Source organism: Somniosus microcephalus, chromosome 4 (assembly GCF_052327205.1).
Source record: "Somniosus microcephalus isolate GS21.2 chromosome 4, FLI_Smic_1.0, whole genome shotgun sequence".
NCBI lineage: Eukaryota > Metazoa > Chordata > Chondrichthyes > Squaliformes > Somniosidae > Somniosus > Somniosus microcephalus.
The window spans coordinates 175,837,997-175,859,688 of record NC_140990.1 but is presented as its reverse complement, the minus strand read 5'-3'; the positions used below and the strand labels follow the sequence as shown (position 1 = coordinate 175,859,688).

The 21,692-nt window shown below is 48.9% G+C and overlaps 1 protein-coding gene across 1 annotated transcript in view; it reads left to right on the top strand.

Moving 5' to 3' along the window:
- The window catches only part of LOC147120004 (flagellum-associated coiled-coil domain-containing protein 1-like), a 132,641-nt gene that overhangs the window by 50,988 nt on the left and 59,961 nt on the right, over positions 1-21,692 (top strand). The window contains exons 5-8 of the mRNA XM_085985494.1: positions 4,039-4,059; positions 6,103-6,196; positions 13,177-13,238; positions 18,132-18,229. Of these exons, the coding sequence (XP_085841620.1) occupies positions 4,039-4,059; positions 6,103-6,196; positions 13,177-13,238; positions 18,132-18,229 (275 nt within the window). The remainder of the gene's footprint in view (positions 1-4,038; positions 4,060-6,102; positions 6,197-13,176; positions 13,239-18,131; positions 18,230-21,692) is intronic.

Here is a 21,692-nt window from a genome sequence, read left to right as displayed (position 1 = left end):
ATACAGAGTGTTGTACCCAGCAACACCCAGTGTGTCAGTGTATAATATATACAGAGTATTGTACCCAGTAACACCTAGTGTGTCAGTGTATAATATATACAGAGTATTGTACCCAGTAACACCCAGTGTGTCAATGTATAATATATACAGAGTGTTGTACCCAGCAACACCTAGTGTGTCAATGTATAATATATACAGAGTATTGTACCCAGTAACACCCAGTGTGTCAGTGTATAATATATACAGAGTATTGTACCCAGTAACACCCAGTGTGTCAGTGTATAATATATACAGAGTGTTGTACCCAGTAACACCCAGTGTGTCAATGTATAATATATACATTGTCTTCTGTTCTTCTCTCCCACATGGCAGCTGTCTTTCATTCTGCCAGCACAATTTACACTTCATCTAGAGCCATCCTTTGTTTCTTATCTGTCCCAATACCATCTCCTTTTGCCTTGAATATCTCTTAATGTCTCTTAACCTCTCCTGCCTTCTATCCTATCACAGACCTTCCCTTTTGTTCTTTCATCCCCTCCCCCGCCTTTCCCAGCTCCTACACTTGCTTAAAAATCTGTTCCATTTCCTGCTTTTTTCCAGTTCTGACGAAAGGTCATCGACCTGAAACGTTAACTCTGTTTCTCTCTTCACAGATGCTGCCTGACCTGCTGAGTATTTCCAGCATTTTCTCTTTTTATTTCAGATTTCCAGCATCTGCAGTATTTTCTCTTTGTATTAGTGTTTAATTCACTGCCACCTGTCTTCCAGGAATGTCCACCTTGAAGAAGTTCTGCTCTTCTAACGACGGGAGTTCCGTTTATCTCTTTTACCTTGTTCATCTTCATTGCTTTCTGTTTCCCTTCTCGTGTTTGATCAGGTATCTACCAAAACTCGCTTTCACAGCCACATATCTTTCCTCAGCAACTGTCTCTGGCTCCGACTTACTCCACGTGGATTCCAACTGAAATTCCACCTTTCGTGTTTTGGATCCACCCAGGACTACAGACATCTCCAAGATATTCAGCGTTCCTCAAACCACTGCTCTCGCCATATCCTGAGATCCACGCTGAATGCCATGCGCCGCCACATGAACACTCTCGACCTCTCTCTTCAGCAGCACTGATACACTATCTCAAAGCTGTCCTGGTCCGCAGTTCCATTTCATCCTTCGCCTCATCCGGCGCTTTAACAAAATTTTTTTTTTCTTCCTTTCAAGTGTCAAGGATCGCAAGCTTCAACAACTCTTGGACACCAACGCCCCTCCGGAACCTTCTTCCCCTTCACTTTCCTCTGAACCCATCCCTTCTCCCAATCTCACCCCCTGCCGCGTTTTCACTATCCCCTCTGACCTTCCCCTCGCTGACCCCGAACGATCAGTCCTTAGCAAAGGCCTGAGCTTCATCCCCTTACACCCCCACCTCAATGAATTTCGAGATCGGCACAATGCTGAGCTCTTTTTCTGCCGCCTTCGTCTCCGTGCCTACTTCTTTGGCCAGGAGTCTTCCCCCCACACGGCAGACCTTTTCTCCCGCTTTCAGAATTCTCATTCTACCTGGACCCCTCCCTCTGGCCTCTTACCCTCTCTAGATCTTTTCATTGCAAACTGCCGGCGTGACATCGGCCATCTCCATTTCTCTGCTCCCCTCACTCACTCCAACCTACCTCCCTCTAAGCTTGCAGCACTCCATTCTCTCAGATCCAACCCCGACATTGTCATTAAACCTGCTGACAAGGGTGGTGCTGTTGTTGTTTAGCGAACCGACCTCTACCTAGTGGAAGCTGAACACCAACTCTCCGACACCTCCTCCTACCTCCACCTGGACCATGACCCCACTACCGAACATCAAGCCACCATTTCCAAGACTGTCACAGACCTCATCTCCTCTGGAGATCTGCCGCCAACCTCATAGTTCCCCAACCCCGCACAGCCCGCTTCTAACTCCTTCCCAAGATCCACAAACAGGACTGCCCTGGTAGACCCATCCTTTCAGCCTGTTCTTGCCCCACGGAACTTATCTCTTCCTATCTCGACTCTATTTGTTCTCCCCTTATCCAGTCTCTTCCCACCTACATCCGCGACTCTTCCGACACCCTCCGCCACTCAGTTTCCAGTTTCCTGGCCCCAACCGCCTCCTTTTCACCATGGACGTACAATCCCTCTACACCTCCATCCCCCACCAGGATGGCCTGAGGGCGCTCCGCTTCTTCCTTGAACAGAGGCCCAACCAGTCCCCATCGACCACCACCCTCCTCCGCCTGGCTGAACTTGTTCTCACATTGAACAACTTCTCCTCTGACTCCACTCATTTCCTCCAAATCAAAGGTGTTGCCATGGGAACCCGCATGGGTCCTAGCTATGCCTGCCTTTTCATGGAATATGTGGAACAATCTTTGTTCCAGTCCTACTCAGGTCCCCTCCCTCACCTCTTTTTTCTGGTACATTGATGACTGTATCGGTGCCGTTTCCTGCTCTCGCCCTGAACTAGATAATTTTATCCACTTTGCTTCCAATTTCCACCCTTCCCTCACCTTCACATGGTCCATCTCTGACTCTTCCCTTCCTCGACTTCTCTGTCTCCATCTCTGGGGATAGGTTATTGACAAACATTCATTACAAGCCCACTGACTCCCCCAGCTATCTGGACTACACTTCCTCCCACCCCGCTTCCTGTAAGGACTCTATTCCATTCTCCCAGTTTCTCAGTCTCCGCCACATCTGCTCTGACGATGCCACCTTCCATACCAGTGCTTCCGACATGTCTTCCTTTTTCCTCAACCGAGGATTCCCCTCTACTGTGGTTGACACGGCCCTTGACCATGTCCGTTCTATCTCCCGCACTTCTGCCCTCACCCCTTCTCCTCCCTCCCAGAACCACGATAGGGTTCCCCTTGTCCTCACCTTTCACCCCACCAGCCTCCACATTCAACGGATCATCCTCCGCCATTTCCGTCACCTCCAACGTGATCCCACCACCAAACACATCTTCCCCTCACCTCCCCTTTCAGCATTCCGAAGGGACCGCTCCCTCTGTGACACCCTGGTCCACTCCTCTATCACCCCCAACACCCCTTCCTCTTCACCCAGCACCTTCCCGTGCAAGCGCAGGAGATGCAACACATGCCCTTATACCTCCCCCCTTCCCACTGTCCAGGGCCCCAAACACCCCTTCCAGGTGAAACAGTGATTTACTTTTACTTCTTGCAATTTAGTATACTGTATTCGCTGCTCACGATGTGGTCTCCTCTACATTGGGGAGACCAAACGCAGATTGGGTGACCGCTTTGCGGAATACCTCCATTCAGTCCGTAAGGGGGACCCCGAGCTTCCGGTCGCCTGTCACTTTAATTCTCCACTCCACTCCCACTCAGACCTCACCGCCCTCGGCCTCTTGCATTGATCCACTGAAGCTCAGCGTAAGCTCGAGGAACAGCACCTCATCTTTCGTTTAGGCATTTTACAGCCTTCTGGACTCGACATAGAGTTCAACAATTTCAGATCATAACCTCGGCCCCTATCATATATATATTTTTTATCCACACTTTTTGTTTGTGTCTTCTTTTCTTCTCTCCCACATGGCAGCTGTCTTTCATTCTGCCAGCGCAATTTACAATTCATCTAGAGCCATGTTTTGTTTCTTAACCCGTCCCATTACCATCTCCTTTTGCCTTGAATATCTCTTAATGTCTCTTAATCTCTCCTGCCTTCTATCCTGTCACAGACCTTCCCTTTTGTTCCTTCATCCCCTCCCCCCTTTCCCAGCTCCTACACTTGCTTAAGAATCTGTTCCATTTCCCGCTTTTTTCCAGTTCTGACGAAAGGTCATCGACCTGAAACGTTAACTCTGTTTCTCTCTTCACAGATGCTGCCTGACCTGCTGAGTTTCTCCATCATTTTCTGTTTTTATTTCAGATTTCCAGCATCCGCAGTATTTCCCTTTTGTACTTGGAAAGCGTTTGTATGCAGTACATTGGAATTTATAATGGGTGCTGTAGGCTTTCCTTTCTGTAATTAATTCAGATTGTTATCTAATTTTTCAGGCCTGCATCAGAAAACAACACGTGAGTGATTGCTGTTGATGTGCATTTAGAATAAGTCATCCTGATCATCATCAAAATAATTTATGGTGTGACAGCAGGCCATCTTCAACCCAGACCCACTTGATGTTACAAGTTGAATTCATTCCTATTGTCAACCTCTCCTTTTTGCTACAAGATTCGGAAAATAGAGTTAAAGGGTCGGTGGTAACTTGGGTACAAAATTGGCTAAGGGATAGGAAGCAGAGAGTAGTGGTGAACAGATGTTTATCTGACTGGAGAGAGTGGAGTGGGGTCCCCCAGGGGTCGGTATTAGGACCATTGCTTTTCTTGTTATATATAAATCACCTGGACTTGAGTATAGAGATTACAATTGCGAAGTTTGCACACGATACAAAACTTGGCAATATAGTAAATAGTGAGCATGATAGTAGCAGACTTCAGGGGGGGACATAGACAGACTGGTGAAATGGGCAGACAAGTGGCAAATGCAATTTAATGCAGGAAAATGTGAAGTGATGCACTTTGAGAGAAACAACATGCAGAGGCAGTATAATCTAAATGGTACTATTTTCAATGAGGTTAAGGTAGCAGGCAACGTTCCCTTTAAGCTGCATGGCCTCATAGGCTGTACAGCCCCTTAAAGGGGCTGCGCACCCAAAGAAAATTAGGGGGAACATTGGTAGCAGGGCAAGTTGATAAGGTGGTTAAAAAAGCGTATGGACACTTGGCTTTATAAATAGGGACATTGATTACAAAAGCAAGGAAGTTATGCTAAACCTTTTATAAATTTCTGGTTAGGCCTCAGCTGGAGTATTGAGTATAATTCTGGGCATCACACTTTGATGTGAAGGCCCTGGAGTAGGTACAGAGGAGGTTTACCAGGATGATACCAAGGATGAGGGAGTTCAGTTATGTCGAGAGATTGGAGAAGCTGGGATTGTTCCTCTGGCAAGTGGGCCGGTAACCAGAGGTCATAGTTTTAAATATTTCACAAAAGAACTAGTGGGGAAATGAGAAGAAATTTCTTCACACAGAGGGTTGTTTAGATCTGGAACGCACCACCTGAAAGGATGGTGGAAGCAGATTCCATTGGAACTTTTAAAAAGCAATTGGACATATACTTGAAGAGGACTAATTTGCAGGGTTATGGGGGCAAAGCTGGAGTGTGGCACTAAAATGGACAGCTCTTTCAAAATCTGACACAGCTATGATGAGTCGAATAATCTCCTTCAGTGCTGTAAGACTCTACAATTCTATGATTTTTGCACTTACCCCGCTCCCCCAAAAGGGATTGACTGCTTCCGAAGCTGATGACACCCAGCTCTATCTCACCACCACCTCTCTCAACACCTCCACTGCCTCTGTGTTGTCAGAATGCTTGTCCGACATCCCGTCCTGGCCGTGCCTTCAGCTGTCTAGGTCCTAAAGCTCTGGAATTCCTTCCCTTAACCCTCTCTGTGTCTCCTCCTTGAAGACGCTCCTTAAAACCCACCTCTTTGACCAAGCTGTCCTAATGTCTCCTATAGCTCAGTGTCAATTTTAGTCTGAAAGCTCCTATGAAGCGTCTTGGGACATTTTACTATGTTAAAGGAGCTATATAAATGCAAATTGTTGTTTCCAATAGATCAAGAGTGGGAACCCTGGCCGACTTTCCCCCTCCCTAATGCAAGGGCCAATTTCAGCTTTTGCTGGGATCAGCTAACTCAGCATAGACCAAGTATTGAACCCATCACCTTGTTGGAATTAATGTGACTCAACCTCTCACTTGCTTAACCCACTGAGCTATTGAGGAAGGCTCAATTCTTTTTAAGTCCTTCTTACCCCATCTTTCTTTTCTTGCACCTCTTGTGCCACGCTCCCAATGTCAGTGTGGTCAAGGTGAAACTGATCTGAACAGTGGTGCACTCTGGCAGAACAGGCTTGAGGGGCTGAATGGCCTAATCCTATTCCTATGCTCAGCTCAGTTTCCATTCGGTGCTTAAATTTCAGATTCATACCATCTTGAAATCCACAGTCCTGATTAAATGTGACATCTCTGTGATGTTTGAGTCTTGTGCTTTCCAGAGAGCAGCTGATCATAGACCTGCAAAAGCAGATCACTCAGCTGGTACAGTTACTGGAGCAGGAGAGTGACAAGCAAATGAGCATAGAAAACAGGGTGAGTCGAAGCGTTTTCTGCCTTTGGGGAAACATTTGGATAAGGCATTTCTTTTGTGTCCGAGTTTTTGCACTTCAGAGGGTTGGATGATGCTGTTGGAGAGTGGAATATTTACCATGTTGTACCTGGTGTAATGTATATACCTTTAAGGGGGGAACTATCTTTTACAGCTCATGTATACTGCAGCACCGGCAGTGACCACACCTGTATATAGCACTGAGTAGTAATCTGTACAGATCAGTTCCAGTGTGAGCCACGTTGAGTAAACACCTGTTGTACCGTTCTCCTGCAGTCTGTGTCTTCTTATACACAGACACAACATTGGCGACAAGGCAAGTTCGAACCTACCTGCAACTCTGCATCACCTCCCGGGGATTCGTTCCTGGAGATCAGTGGATTGGAGGTCAAGGCCAGAGACTCGGGTGTCGACCACGGGCAACCGCCCAGTCATCCAGCAGAGACTCGAGAATTGCGGGGAAGGCTGTCGAGAGCCAGGCTTGGCTTTCCAGTTGAGGTGGTCCAGCGAAACGGGCTGGCAACAGGCAGTGCGCAGACCCTTCCCGGACAGCGGTGGGCTAGAGCCCCACCGAGCGGCACAGCAAAGGGCCGAGCAGCGTCGACGGGGGAGAGAGAGAGAGGGCAGAGCGCACAGGGCGCAGCCGGTGTTCAGGGGCCGAGCAGCGTCGAAGAGAGGGAGAGAGAGACGCGCAGAAACCCACAAGGTGCCGCCATTGCCACGAGGACCGCCGAGAGCGGCGTTGGCAGTAGCGCAGGAGAAGCGCACGAAACCTACAGGGCGCCGCCATTGCCACGAGAACCGCCGGGAGCAGCGTTGGCAGCAGCGGGGGAGGAAGGAAAGCGCGGGAGACACCATTTTAAGCCATTGGGAGATGCCATTTTAAACCAAACCCAAAATGCCGAAGAGTGGCAGTATCACCGCATTTGACAATGAAGTTGAAGCTTGGACTACATATGTCGAACGAATAGAGGTATACTGCAAGGCAAATGAGGTGTCAGATGACAAGAAAGCGTCGGTATTGTTAAATTTAATGGGTGCAAAGACGTATGGTTTATTACGAAATCTAGTAACCCCAACGAAGCCAATGGAAAAGAGTTTTGAAGACATAGTAACGATACTACAGCAACATTTAAACCCCACACCGCTGCTGATAGCAGAAAGATTCAAGTTTCACAAACGGAACCAGCATAAGGATGAAAGCAATGCTGATTATTTAACAGAACTGCGCAAACTATCGAAACACTGCCAGTTTGGAGCGGGACTGGCAGATACCTTAAGGGACAAGTTTGTGTGTGGGCTTCAAAGTGATGGAACCCAGAAATGGCTTTTATCTGAAAAGGACCTTACGCTGGAAAAGGCTTTCAGCATTGCGGTATCATATGAAGCAGCAGCACGGGGCGCTGCAGAGATACAACAGAGACCGCAAGAATATGGCACAAACGAAATGTCATATAGAACAGAGAAGTGCTATCGCTGCGGCAGAACAACACACGACCAGAATGATTGCTGGTTCAAAGACAAAGTGTGCAGACAGTGTGGAAAAGTAGGACACATAGCACAAGTCTGCAGGTCGGGAAAGAAAACCAGCAATAAGAAACCTACCAAAGAAAAGTACAAGAAGGTACATAAGATGATGGAGAATAGTTCAGACAAACAAAAGAGTGATAATGACTCCGAAAGCAGGGAACTGAGTTGTCTGAAACTACATAATGTGATCACAATGGAGGATCACCGAACCATTTGGGTCACTCTCAAGATAGCAGGAGTCCAGGTAAAGATGGAATTGGACACAGGATCAGCCCTAACAGTCATAAACCAACGGGACTACGAGCGGATATTCTCACACATACCCTTGAGAGACACAAAAATTATTTTGAAGACGTACACGGGGCAAAAAGCCTACCCCAAAGGAAAAATAAGGGTGACCGTTATATATAACGGTAAGGAAACAACAAAACTAGACCTGTATGTATTGCAAGATGGAGGACCACCATTACTGGGACGTGAATGGATCCGGAAAATACAACTGGATTGGCATTCCATACAGGCACTGACTGTGGCTGACAAAAAGGATGACGACGTCACACCTAGGCGACTGTCAAAGATCCTAACTAACGCGAAAGAAGTGTTCCAGCAAGGACTCGGAACACTAAAAGGCATGACAGCGATGATTAAAATTGAAGAAAACGCAAGCCCAAAGTGTTTTAAGGCCAGACCGGTACCTTATGCGAATCCGCCCAGCCGTCGAAGCAGAGCTGGAGAGTCTGGAATGTTCAGGTGTACTGTCCAAGGTAGACTGGAGCGAGTGGGCTACACCCATCGTCCCTGTGATGAAAAAGTCGTTCAGCAGCACGCCTGGGGAATCAAGGAAGGTTCGCATCTGTGGGGACTTTAAGGTAACAGTGAACCCAGTCCTTCACACCGTACAATATCCACTTCCGCGGATTGAAGATATTTTTGCCTCGCTATCTGGAGGGAAACACTTCACTAAGATTGATCTGGCCCAGGCGTATCTGCAAATGGAGGTAGAAGAAGCATCAAAAAAATACCTCACAATCAACACCCATAAAGGTCTCTACCAATACAACCGGCTGGTATTCGGGGTAGCATCAGCTCCAGCTATTTGGCAGAGGGCAATGGAACAAGTCCTGCAAGGGATCCCAGGGGCCCAGTGTTATTTGGACGACATCCTGGTCACGGGCGAAAATGACAGTGATCACCTTGCCAACCTGGAGCAGGTGCTCACTAGATTGCAGGAATATGGGCTCCGAGCTAACCGCCCCAAATGCGAGTTTTTTAGAAAACAGATCTCGTATTGTGGCCACGTTATCGATAAAGAGGGGTTACATAAGTCCCCAGAGAAGATTGAGGCAGTAGTCAAGGCTCCAGCAGCGGAAAATGTGTCACAACTGAGGTCGTTCCTCGGGCTGGTAAACTACTATCATAAGTTCTTGCCAAATTTGTCTACAATACTACACCCACTGAACACCCTACTGCAAACTGGGGTGCCATGGAAGTGGAGTGACGAATGTAGACGAGCTTTCCAGAAGAGCAAAACACTAATCATATCGAAAGAGGTATTGGCCCATTACAACCCGGCATTACCAATTCAGTTGGCATGTGATGCGTCACCCTACAGCATTGGAGCGGTGCTGTCGCACAAATTCTTGGACGGCTCAGAGAGGCCAATAGCCTTTGCATCACGGTCACTAACCTCAGCCGAGCATAACTACGCCCAGATTGACAGGGAGGCCCTCAGCCTAGTGTGGGGAGTGAAAAAGTTCAATCACTATCTGCACGGGCAGAAATTCACCTTGCTGACTGATCACCAGCCTCTTGTCTCCATTTTTAATCCGAAGAAGGGCGTTCCGGTGATGACTGCGCAACGACTACAAAGATGGTCACTTTTTCTAGGGGCGCACCACTATGAGATTGAATATAAGGGCACGAAACAGCATGGAAATGCTGATGGGCTATCACGCCTGCCACTGCCTACTGCGGAGGAAGCACCAGCAGTGGATCCTGTCGAAATATTCCATTCGACTATAGTTGAATACCTACCGGTAACTAAAGCTTATATCGAAAAGGAAACGCGAAATGACCCGACACTGTCTCGGGTATATGATTTGACGGTGAAGGGTTGGCCAGCACATGGCGACTCACTGTTGCCAGCATTCTCGACAAGGAGAGAACAGCTGTCAGTGTGCCAGGGGACCTTGATGTGTGGATCCCGAGTGGTAATTCCACCCAAGTTAAGGGATAGAGTGCTCAATGAGCTTCATGAGGGTCATCTGGGAGGGGTAAAAATGAAAAGCCTAGCCAGGGCTTATGTGTGGTGGCTGGGAATCGATAAACAAATCGAGGACCTGACCAAGAGCTGCTCAGGATGCCAGAAAGTCCAAAATGCACCACCACAGGCCCCTCTACACCCATGGGAGTGGCCCTCATCTCCATGGCAATGGGTGCATATTGATTTTGCTGGTCCATTCATGGACTCAATGTTTTTAATAGCTGTGGATGCGCACTCAAAATGGCCTGAGGTCATCAAAATGTCCTCCACCACCACGGAGAAAACTATTGCAGTCCTACGGACTATTTTTGCGAGGAATGGCTTGCCAGAACAGATTTGCTCTGACAACGGACCACAGTTTGTGTCCGAAGAGTTCCGGAGGTTCTTGAAAAAGAATGGGGTAAGGCATTACACATCCACCCCGTATCATCCAGCCACAAATGGATTGGCTGAGAGGTTCGTACAAACCTTTAAGAAGGCAATAAAGGCTATGTACAATGACAACATTCCGCTGCAGCACAAGGTGGACAATTTCCTGTTCGCCTACCGGAATGCGACACATGCAGTCACCAACCAGGCCCCAGCCATGATGTTCTTTAACCGAAGGTTAAGATCTCGCCTGGATTTGCTCAGACCAAACGTACGAAGAGATGTTGAGAGTAAGGAATTCCAGCACATCCATGAGAAGCCAACAAGGAGCTTCAATGTAGGGCAACCAGTCTTGGCCCGCGACTACCGAACAGAAAAATGGTAGCCAGGAACGATATGCACACGGCAGGGCCCACTAATGTACACAGTGGACGTTGGGGAGAGCATCTTGAGATGCCATGCTGACCAGATCCTAGAGTCACAGGAACAAGTCAACCCCATGCCTCGCCCATACGTACCTGGTGATGAACCCGACGTACAGGTCGCATCTACCCCATAAACAGTAGCATCGGAAGCTGATGAACCAACCGACGACAGGGGGCCAGAATCGCCTCCGCACCAAGAGCAAGACACTCGGGAAAGGCGCTATCCAGAAAGGATCAGGAAGCCTCCCCAAAGACTGAATATATAAATAGACTATTTTCAGCTAATGTTGCATGTTAAAAGTGTTAATTGTAATTAGTTTGATATTTAATTGTTAAATGAGTGTTATGGTACTGTTAATCTAAAAGGGGAGGAATTGCACCTTTAAGGGGGGAACTATCTTTTACAGCTCCTGTATACTGCAGTACCGGCAGTGACCACACCTGTATATAGCACTGAGTAGTAATCTGTACAGATCAGTTCCAGTGTGAGCCACGTTGAGTAAACACCTGTTGTACCATTCTCCTGCAGCCTGTGTCTTATTATACATAGACACAACACCTGGCACCCAGTCCCAGCTGACTACTCAGCTCATCTGTTTCAAGTGCTTCTGTCAGCTGGTAAAAGCAGCAGACCGAGCGAGCCTTTGGCCAAGTGGTAACATTCCCACCTCTGAGTCAGGAGCTGCCGAGTTCGAAACTCGCTCCAGGCAGTCTTGGCAAGTGGATCTCCGGCTCTGAATTCTGGTTTGACGTGCAGTAGGATACTCGTGTCCAGTGGGTGACCTACCCCTCATTATATGGGTTGTGGAGCCTCCTGCCATATAGGACTCACTACCCTTTGTGTCTGGTTATAGCCATGGAAGGAATGTTTACATCGCTGCCTGTCAGACTTAATCAGCCTGCGAATCCTCCCACTGCTTCACATTATTCTCCGATTGTGTGATGATATGAAAACAAGGACTACAGAACAGTACTGCCAACTGTATCAAAGCTGATGGGGACCTGATGAAAGAGAATCTGTTGCAGTATCTCTACCTGGTTGCCATTTGGCATCCTGAGTAAATTGATATAAAATTCAGGAGAAACTTCTTTACCCAGAGAATGATTAGAATGTGGAACTAGCTAACTAACAGCTTGAGGCGAATAGCAGAGATGCCTTTAAGGGGAAACTAGATAAGTGCACAAGGGAGAAAGGAATCGAAGGGTGAGATGAAGTAGGGTGAGAGATGGCTTGTGTGGAGCATAAACACTGGCATAGACCTGTTGGGCCAAATAGCCTGTTTCTGTGCTGTACATTCTATGTAATAAAAGACTGTAATCGTCGTACTGGACTGGTATTGAGCCACATAAGTTTCCAGTGTATTGAAATGTACGTCAAACCACATCTGTACAGAGTTAGGTAATTTCAGTTGGGTGATCCAATTCGCTTTGGCGCCCCTGGGTTAAACAGCAGAACTGTAATCTGGGTCCTCACTCCTGATTCCTGTCCAGTGACCCCCCCCCCCCCCCCACTCCCCCGCCAGCCCCTGCTGGAAGTGGGTGCATACAGCTGCTGGGTAAGGACAGGATTGAGCCATGTTGTGTGAAGCCCAGTCATTTGGGAGAATTAATGGAGAGAGCCCAGCAATGATGCCAGAATTGAGGGGTTATAATTATCAGGAAAGATTGAACAGGCTGGGGCTCTTTTCTCCAGCAAAGGGAAGGCTAAGAGGTGACCTGATAGAGGTATTTAAAATTATGAAAGGGTTTGATAGGGCAGACTTAGAGAAGATGTTTCCACTTGTGGGGGAGACCAAAACTTGGGGCCATAAATATACGATAGTCACTAATAAATCCAGTAGGGAATTCAGGGGAAACTTCTGTACCCAGAGAGTGGTTAGAATGTGGAACTCGTTAGCACAAGGAGTAGTTGAGCCGAATAGCATTTAAGGGGAAATTAGGTAAGTCCATGAGGGAGAAAGGAATAGAAGGATATACTAATAGAGTGAGCTGAAGAGGGGTGGGAGGAGGCTCGTGTGGAGCATAAACACTGGCATAGACCAGTTGGGCTGAATGGCCTGTTTCTGTGCTGTACATTCTATGTCACCTTCAAACTATACTTGCTAATATAACTCAATTTGTTCCTAACCAGATATTCATCCAGATTTGTTTTAAAAGGTGTCAATCAAAAGCTTATATTCATTTACTGTGAGAATGAAAAGCATTACGTGTCTCAAACTTTGCTTTATGACAGTTATTCGAAATGAGTATGAAACCACTTTTAGAAATGTTGTGTGGTGTGATGTGTTCTTGTGCTGTGAATGCTGCCGGGAAATGAAGCAATCAGAAGGTTAATGCGTTTTCAACAGCATCTCACTGTAACTGTTATTGGTTCCAGTTTCAGAGTGAGGGCAAGATGGCGATCTTGGTGATGCAGAGAAAGCATCAGGAAGATCTGAGGTAGGACTGTGAAAACCTGTGGCGTTAGAGAGAAGGTAGTGATTTTGATGAAAAAAATATTCCAGCAAACAATGCAATAGAGATCCATTGTTGGGAGTGGACGGTGTGTGGGAAATTATGTGCTATACCTAACCTAGGACCAGAGGGTGCCCTGGCTTGCCCAGTCTTGAATCTGATGTGTGCTGTGTCTACCATGGCAATATGCTAAAAGGTCTACTCCAATACTTTCCTCCTCCTTGGTGTTTCAAAAGCAGCCTGGGCCTAATGCTTTAAAAAGGTTGTGGTAAACCACTGTTATACCTGTCTATATGTGTATTCCACTAGGTACAGGTCTGGACATGCCTCGGCTGACTCCTCCCACTATTCCAGGTATATAAGTGACTACCTCCCAGTCCCTTAGTATTCTGGACGGGTCGACCACTCGAGACTAGACCTTCATTCTTTAGTTAATAAAAGCCTGGTTGTTACTCGCTCAACCTCAGTCTTTTGAGTAATTGATGGCGCATCAATTTTATTAACTAAATTTTTTATAATGGAGAAGATCCTCACACCAGCATGCCTGGACCTGAACAGTCGGGAAGCGGACGCTTCCACCAAGTTTGCTCACTGGCTCATGTGCTTCGAGGCATTCCTGACTGCCTCCACTGCGGTCGTAACGGATGCGAACAAACTGTCTGTCCTGATCTCCAAGGTGAACCACCGAGTGTACTCAGTCATCCGGGACGCGACCTCGTACACAGCCGCCCTCCAGCTCCTCAAGACCCAGTACACGCGCCCTGTGAACGAAGTTTACGCCAGGCACCTCCTGGGGAGTCGCAAGCAACAACCTGGGGAATCGACTGAGGAATACCTCCAAGCACTGTCCGTGCTTGGCCGGGCCTGTGGGTGTAAGGCGGTAACGCCCACTAAGTACACGGAGGAACTGATCTGGGATGCCTTCGTAGCGGGCCACAGGTCCAACTACACCCAACAGCGACTGCTGGAGCAGAGTGACCTCACCCTCGACAGAGCCTCCGAAATCGCACTAACGCTGGACGCAGCCTACCGGGGCATGGATGCCTACTCCTCTGCACCGTGGACGCCGCGGGGAACGACAACCTGGGACACGGTAGGACAGCCCCATAGCACCGTGCCACCCCAGCCACAGCCCAACAACGGCCCAACCACCGCAGCAGTGTCCCAAAGCCAGACAGCAGTATCCCAAGGCCAGAAATGCTACTTCTGTGGCCAGGCCAAACACCCCAGAGCGCGCTGCCCGGCGAAGAATGCGACCTGCTCGGGCTGCAGGAAAAAGGGACACTACGCTAGCGTCTGCAAGGCCAAAGCCACCCCGAACGGCAGCAGCGCCGCGTGTGGGCCGTGCGAGCCGCCATCTTGGGCCCCCAACAGCGCCGCGTGTGGGCCGTGCGGGCTGCCATCTTGGGCCTACCCCAGCCATGTGCGAACCACCGCAGCAGCAGCCATCTTGGACGACTCCAGCCACATGGGAATCATGAACGCCGCCATCTTGGACACCAGCCGGGATGCAGCAGGCCGCCAACCCCCCCCATCTGATACCCGCAGCGACACACCGACCCCTACGCTGGCCTCTGTTACGCTGGACCAAACGAGACCGCACCAACTAGCTCGGTCCAAAATGGACGTTAAGGTAAACGGCCATGCAATAAACTGCCTTTTTGACTCCGGGAGCACAGAGAGCTTCATCCACCCCGACACGGTGTGGCGTTGCTCTCTCCCAATCCTGCCTGCGCACCAGCGGATTTCTATGGCCGCCGAGTCCCAGTCAGCGGACATTGGCGGCTACTGCGTGGTGACACTAGTAGTAGACGGGACTGTGTTCAATAATTTTAAACTCCTGGTCCTGCCCCAACTTTGCGCTGCCGTTCTACTGGGGTTGGATTTCCAGTGCCACCTCAAAAGCGTTACGATGGCGTACGGTGGCCCCCTCCCCCCACTCACAGTCCGCAGCCAGCAGCCTCCAAATTGCCCGCTGCACACCAGATGCAACCTCTCCACACTCAGAGTCCCACCCCCCCCCACTGTTTGCTAACCTCACCCCCGACTGTAAGCCCATCGCCACAAAGAGCAGGCGATACAGTGCCGGGGACAGGGTTTTCATCAAAACCGAAGTGGAGCGGCTCCTGAAGGAGGGGATTATTGAGGGCAGCTCCAGCCCCTGGTGAGCCCAGGTTGTGGTCGTTAAGACCGGCGAGAAACAACGCCTGGTCATCGACTACAGCCAAACAATAAACCGCTACACCCTGCTGGACGACTACCCACTCCCCCGCATAGCTGACATGGTCAACCAGATCGCGCAGTACCGCGTCTTTTCAACCATTGACCTGAAATCAGCGTACCACCAGCTCCCCATCCGCCCCAAAGACCGCCAGTATACTGCTTTTGAGGCAAACGGCCGCCTCTATCACTTCCTTAGGGTTCCCTTTGGCGTTACCAACGGGGTCTCCGTCTTCCAAAGGGCGATGGACCGGATGGTCGATCAAAACGCGCTGCAGGCCACTTTCCCTTACCTAGACAATGTGACCATCTGCGGCCATGACTTGCAGGACCATGACGCAAACCTCGAGAAATTCCTCCGCACCGCCCAACTCCTGAACCTGACTTATAACAAGGAGAAGTGCATATTCCGCACAGACCGCCTCGCCATCCTTGGCTGTGTTGTGGAACACGGGGTCATCGGTCCCGACCCGGACCGGATGCGTCCCCTTATGGAACTCCCACTGCCCCACTGCCTAAAAGCTCTGAAGAGGTGCCTAGGGTTTTTTTCCTACTACGCCCAGTGGGTCCCCTACTATGCAGACAAAGCCCGTCCGCTGATCAAATCCACCTCTTTTCCCCTGATGGCAGAGGCCCGCTCGGCCTTCCACCGTATCAAGGAGGACATTGCCAAAGCCACCATGCACGCAGTGGACGAATCCATCCCCTTCCAGGTGGAAAGCGATGCGTCCGACTTCGCTCTGGCTGCCACCCTTAATCAGGCGGGGAGACCTGTGGCATTCTTCTCACGAACCCTCCAGGGCCCGGAGACCAGACACTCCGCGGTCGAGAAGGAGGCCCAGGCTATCGTGGAGGCTGTGCGTCATTGGAGGCACTACCTGGCCGGAAAACGATTTACCCTGCTCACTGACCAGCGTTCAGTTGCTTTTATGTTCAACAACAAGCAGAGGGGCAAAATCAAAAATGACAAGATCTTGAGGTGGAGAATCGAACTTTCCACCTACAATTACGAGATCCTGTACCGGCCTGGGAAGCTCAATGAACCCCCAGATGCCCTATCGCGTGGCACCTGCGCCAGCGTGCAGATCGATAGGCTGAGGGCCCTCCACAATGACCTCTGCCACCTGGGGGTCACCAGGTTCTTCCACTTCATCAAGGCCCGCAACCTGCCTTACTCCATTGAGGAGGTCAGGACCATGACCAAGAACTGCCAAGTCTGCGCTGAGTGCAAACCGTACTTTTATAGACCAGACAGAGCCCACCTGATAAAAGCCACTCGCCCTTTCGAACGCCTGAGCGTCGATTTTAAAGGGCCTCTCCCCTCCTCCGACCGCAATGTGTACTTCCTCAACATCATTGACGAGTACTCCCGTTTCCCATTCGCTATCCCCTGCCCGGACATGACCAGTGCCACGGTCATTAAATGTCTGAACAGCCTCTTCACCCTGTTCGGTTTCCCCAGCTATATCCATAGCGACCGGGGCTCATCGTTTATGAGCGACGAACTCCGCCAGTACCTGCTCGCTAGGGGTATAGCCACAAGCAGGACCACCAGTTACAACCCCCGGGGGAACGGACAGGTGGAAAGAGAGAATGCAACAGTTTGGAAGGCCGCCCTACTAGCCTTAAAGTCTAGGGGCCTTCCGACCTCCCGCTGGCAGGAGGTGCTCCCTGATGCGCTCCACTCGATTCGGTCACTGCTCTGCACTGCCACCAATGCCACCCCTCACAAGAAAATGTTTGTCTTCCCAAGGAAGTCCACATCGGGGACAGCGTTACCGCCATGGCTGACGTCCCCAGGGCCGGTACTGCTGAGAAGACACGTGAGGACCAATAAAACGGACCCCCTGGTCGAGAGGGTCGACCTCCTCCACGCCAACCCCCAGTACGCTTACATTGCGTACCCGGACGGGCGGGAGGACACAGTCTCCATACGAGACCTCGCACCCTCGGGGACCACTGCAACCCACTACCCATTACCACCCCCCCCACGACACCCTCGGGGACCGCTGGAACCCACTACCCATTACCACCCCCCCGCACGACCCGATATCCAACCCCAGCAGCCGGCTCGCCTTGGACCGTCGCCCACGAGGACTACACTCCAGTGCCCCAGCCTACACGGGACGCGACGCTGGAAGCTCCACCACCCCTGCCGTCGCCACGTCGATCACAGCAGCAGACAAGACCTCTGGAGAGACTCCAATACACGAACTTTTAAATACACTTCACCCCGCCGGACTCATTTTTAAACAAGGGGTGAATGTGGTAAACCACTGTTATACCTGTCTATATGTGTATGTATATTCCACTAGGTACAGGTCTGGACATGCCTCGGCTGACTCCTCCCACTATTCCAGGTATATAAGTGACTACCTCCCAGTCCCTTAGTATTCTGGACGGGTCGACCACTCGAGACTAGACCTTCATTCTTTAGTTAATAAAAGCCTGGTTGTTACTCGCTTAACCTCAGTCTTTTGAGTAATTGATGGCGCATCAAAGGTGTAATTGCTTTTCAAAGCTAGAGTGTAACTTGCCCTGGTGAGTTGGCAGTCCTGCCGATGTAAGAATGTCCAGGTTTCTGACCACAGTGATGGGGAGCGCGGATAAAAGCACAAAAGGGCAAATTTTTTTTTAATATAGGTTATTTTATTTCAGTAAAATTGCGGACATCAATGCACTTGAAATTGAGGAGCTGCGTAACAGCTTTGAAGAGATGCTGGAGGACTACAAGGTGGAAGGAATGAAGCAGTACAGTAGGTCCAATTCACACTGCTTAACAAAACAGCATTATATGGAGTGGGTTCATTAAGTATTCCTTCATTTCTGGTCTTAAAGCTTCTTTCAAAGTTTAAAAAAAATCAGGTACCGACAAATTTACCTTTCAATCTTAAAAGGGCATCCGATCCTAATTTGGGACAGTCACTTCTTTTGTTAGTTATTTTATTCACTCCTTTAATTATCAGTGTTCTTAGCTGGCTCAAATGTCTGATCAGAATGTATTGTGCATATGGGTCACCTGGGTAGTCACACATGTGCCACCTGGATAGGCCTTACTTGGGTCATAGAAACATAGAAACATAGAAGATAGGAGCAGCAGTAGGCCATTCGGCCCCTCGAGGCTGCTCCGCCATTTAATGAGATCATGGCTGATCATCCAAATTCAGTGCCCTGTCCCTGCTTTCTCCCCATATCCCTTGATCCCTTTAGCCTTAAGAAATATATCTAACTCCTTTCTTGAGTATATTTAATGAATTGGCCTCAACTGCCTTCTGTGGTAAAGAATTCCACCGGTTCACCACTCTCTGGGTGAAGAAATTCCTCTTCATCTCTATCCTAAATGGCTTACCCCTTATCCTTAGACTGTGACCCCTGGTTCTGGAGTCCCCCCGCCATCGGGAACATCCTTCCTGCATCTAGTCTGTCCAGTCCTGTTAGAATTTTATAAGTTTCAATGAGATCCCCTCTCATTCTTCTAAACTCCAGCGAGTATAAGCCCAATCGACCCAATCTCTTCTCATATGTCATTCCTGCCATCCCAGGTATCAGTCTGGTGAATCTTCGCTGCACTCCCTCCATGGCAAGAACACCCTTCCTCAGATAAGGCGACCAAAACTGCACACAATACTCAAGGTGTGGTCTCACCAAGGCCCTGTACAACTGCAGCAAGACATCCTTGTTCCTGTACTCGAACCCTCTCGCTACGAAGGCCAACATACCACTTGCCTTCTTAACTGCCTGCTGCACCTGCATGCTTACCTTCAGCAACTGGTGCACAAGGACACCCAGGTCTCGTTGCACTTCCCCTTCTCCCAATCTATTGCTGTTCAGATAATAATCTGCCTTCCTGTTTTTGCCACCAAATTGGATAACCTCGCATTTATCCACATTATATTGCATCTGCCATGCATCTGCCCAATCACCCAACCTGTCCAAATCATACTGGAGTTTCTCGGCATCCTCTTCACAGCACACACGCCCACCCAGCTTTGTGTCATCTGCAAACTTGGAGATATTACATCTAGTTCCCTTGTCTAGATCATTAATATATATTGTGAATAGCTGGGGTCCTAGCACCAATTCCTGCGGTACCTCACTAGTCACTGCCTGCCACTTGGAAAAAGACCCGTTTATTCCAACTCTTTGCTTCCTGTCTGCCAACCAGTTCTCTATCCAAGTCAGTACCTTGCCCCCAATCCCATGTGCTTTAACTTTACACGCTAATCTCTTATGCGGGACCTTATCGAAAGCCTTCTGAAAGTCCAAATACACCACATCCACTGGTTCTCCCTTATCTATTCTACCAGTTACATCCTCAAAAAATTCCAGTAGATTAGTCAAGCATGATTTACCTTTTGTAAATCCATGTTGACTTTGTCTGATCCTGTCACTGTTTTCCAAGTGCTCTGCTATTACATCTTTTATAATGGACTCTAGCATTTTCCCCACTACCAATGTCAGGCTTACCGGTCTATAATTCCCCCTTTTCTCTCTACCACCTTTTTTGAATAGTGGGGTAACATTAGCTACCCTCCAATCCATGGGAACTGTTTCAGAGTCTATAGAATTTTGGAAGATGACCAGCAATGCTTCTAGGGCCACTTCCTTAAGTACCCTAGGATGTAGATTATCAGGCCCTGGGGATTTATCGGCCTTCAATCCCGTCAATTTCCCTAACACCATTTCCCTACAAATACTGATTTCCTTCAGTTCCTCCCTTTCATTAGACCCTATGTTCCTCGACATCTCTGGGAGATTATTTGTGTCCTCCTTTGTGAAGACAGAACCAAAGTATGTATTTAATTGGTCTGCCATTTCTTTGTTCCCCATTATAAATTCCCCTGATCCTGACTGCAAGGGACCTACGCTTGACTTCACCAATCTTTTTCTCTTCACATATCTATAGAAGCTTTTACAGTCAGTTTTTATGTTCCCTGAAAGCTTACTCTCATAATCTATTTCCCCCTCTTAATTAATCCCTTTGTCCTCCTTTGCTGAATCCTAAACTGCTCCCAATCCTCAGGTTTGCTGCATTTTCTGGCCAATTTATATGTACTCTCCTTGGATCTTATGCTATCCCTAATTTCCCTTGTTAGCCATGGTTGAGTCACCTTTTTTGTTTTATTTTTATGCCAAACAGGGATGAACAAATTCTGTAGTTCATCCATGCGGTCTTTAAATGTTTGCCATTGCCTATCCACCGTCAACCCTTTAAGTAACGTTCCCCAGTCCATCCTACCCAACTCGCGCCTCATACCATCGTAGTTTCCTTTATTTAAATTCAGGACCCTAGTCTCTGAGTCAAATACTTCACTCTCCATCTTAATGAAGAATTCTATCATATTATGATTGCTCCGCCCCAAGGTGCCTCGCACAACAAGATTGCTAATTAATCCTTTCTCATTACATAATACCCAGTCTAAGATGGCCTGATCTCTAGTTGGTTCCTCGACATATTGGTCCAGGAAACCATGCCACCTGGGTGTCCTTACTTGGGTCACCTGGGTGGTCACACATGTGCCACCTGGGTGGCCTTACTTGGGTCACCTGGGTGGTCATACATGTGCCACCTGGGTGGCCTTGGGTCACCTGGGTGGCCTTACTTGTGTCATCTAGGTGGCCATATCTGGGTCACCTGGGTTGCCATGACACTTTCTGGGTAAGATTTGAGAACACTTTGTACCAATGAGGATCAATGCACACTGCTGTACATTCCTTGCTGATGACTTGGTGCTGAGGGCAGCACGGTGGCATAGTGGTTAGCACTGTTGCCTCACAGCGCCAGGGACCCGGGTTCGAATCCAGCCTCGGGTGACTGTCTGTGTGGAGTTTGCACATTCTCCCCGTGTTTGCATGGGTTTCCTCCGGGTGCTCTGGTTTCCTCCCACAGTCCAAAGATGTGCGGGTTAGGTTGATTGGCTATGATAAATTGACCCTTAGTGTTAGGGAGATTAAATACATGGGGTTACGGGGATAGGGTGGGATATGTATTGGTGCAGGGGTTACGGGGATCAGGTGGGATATGTGTCGGTGCAGGCTCGATGGGCCGAAATGGCCTCTATCTGCACTGTGGGGTTTCTGTGATTCTGTGATTTCTGTGACTTCACCATTGCCAGTATGTCTGCCTCCCTACCAGTGTAGAACAGTTTATATTGGTGCAAGGAAGTGTTTGTGTGCATCTTTGTGAGAAGTTTTAATTAATATCATATGTCTTGCCTT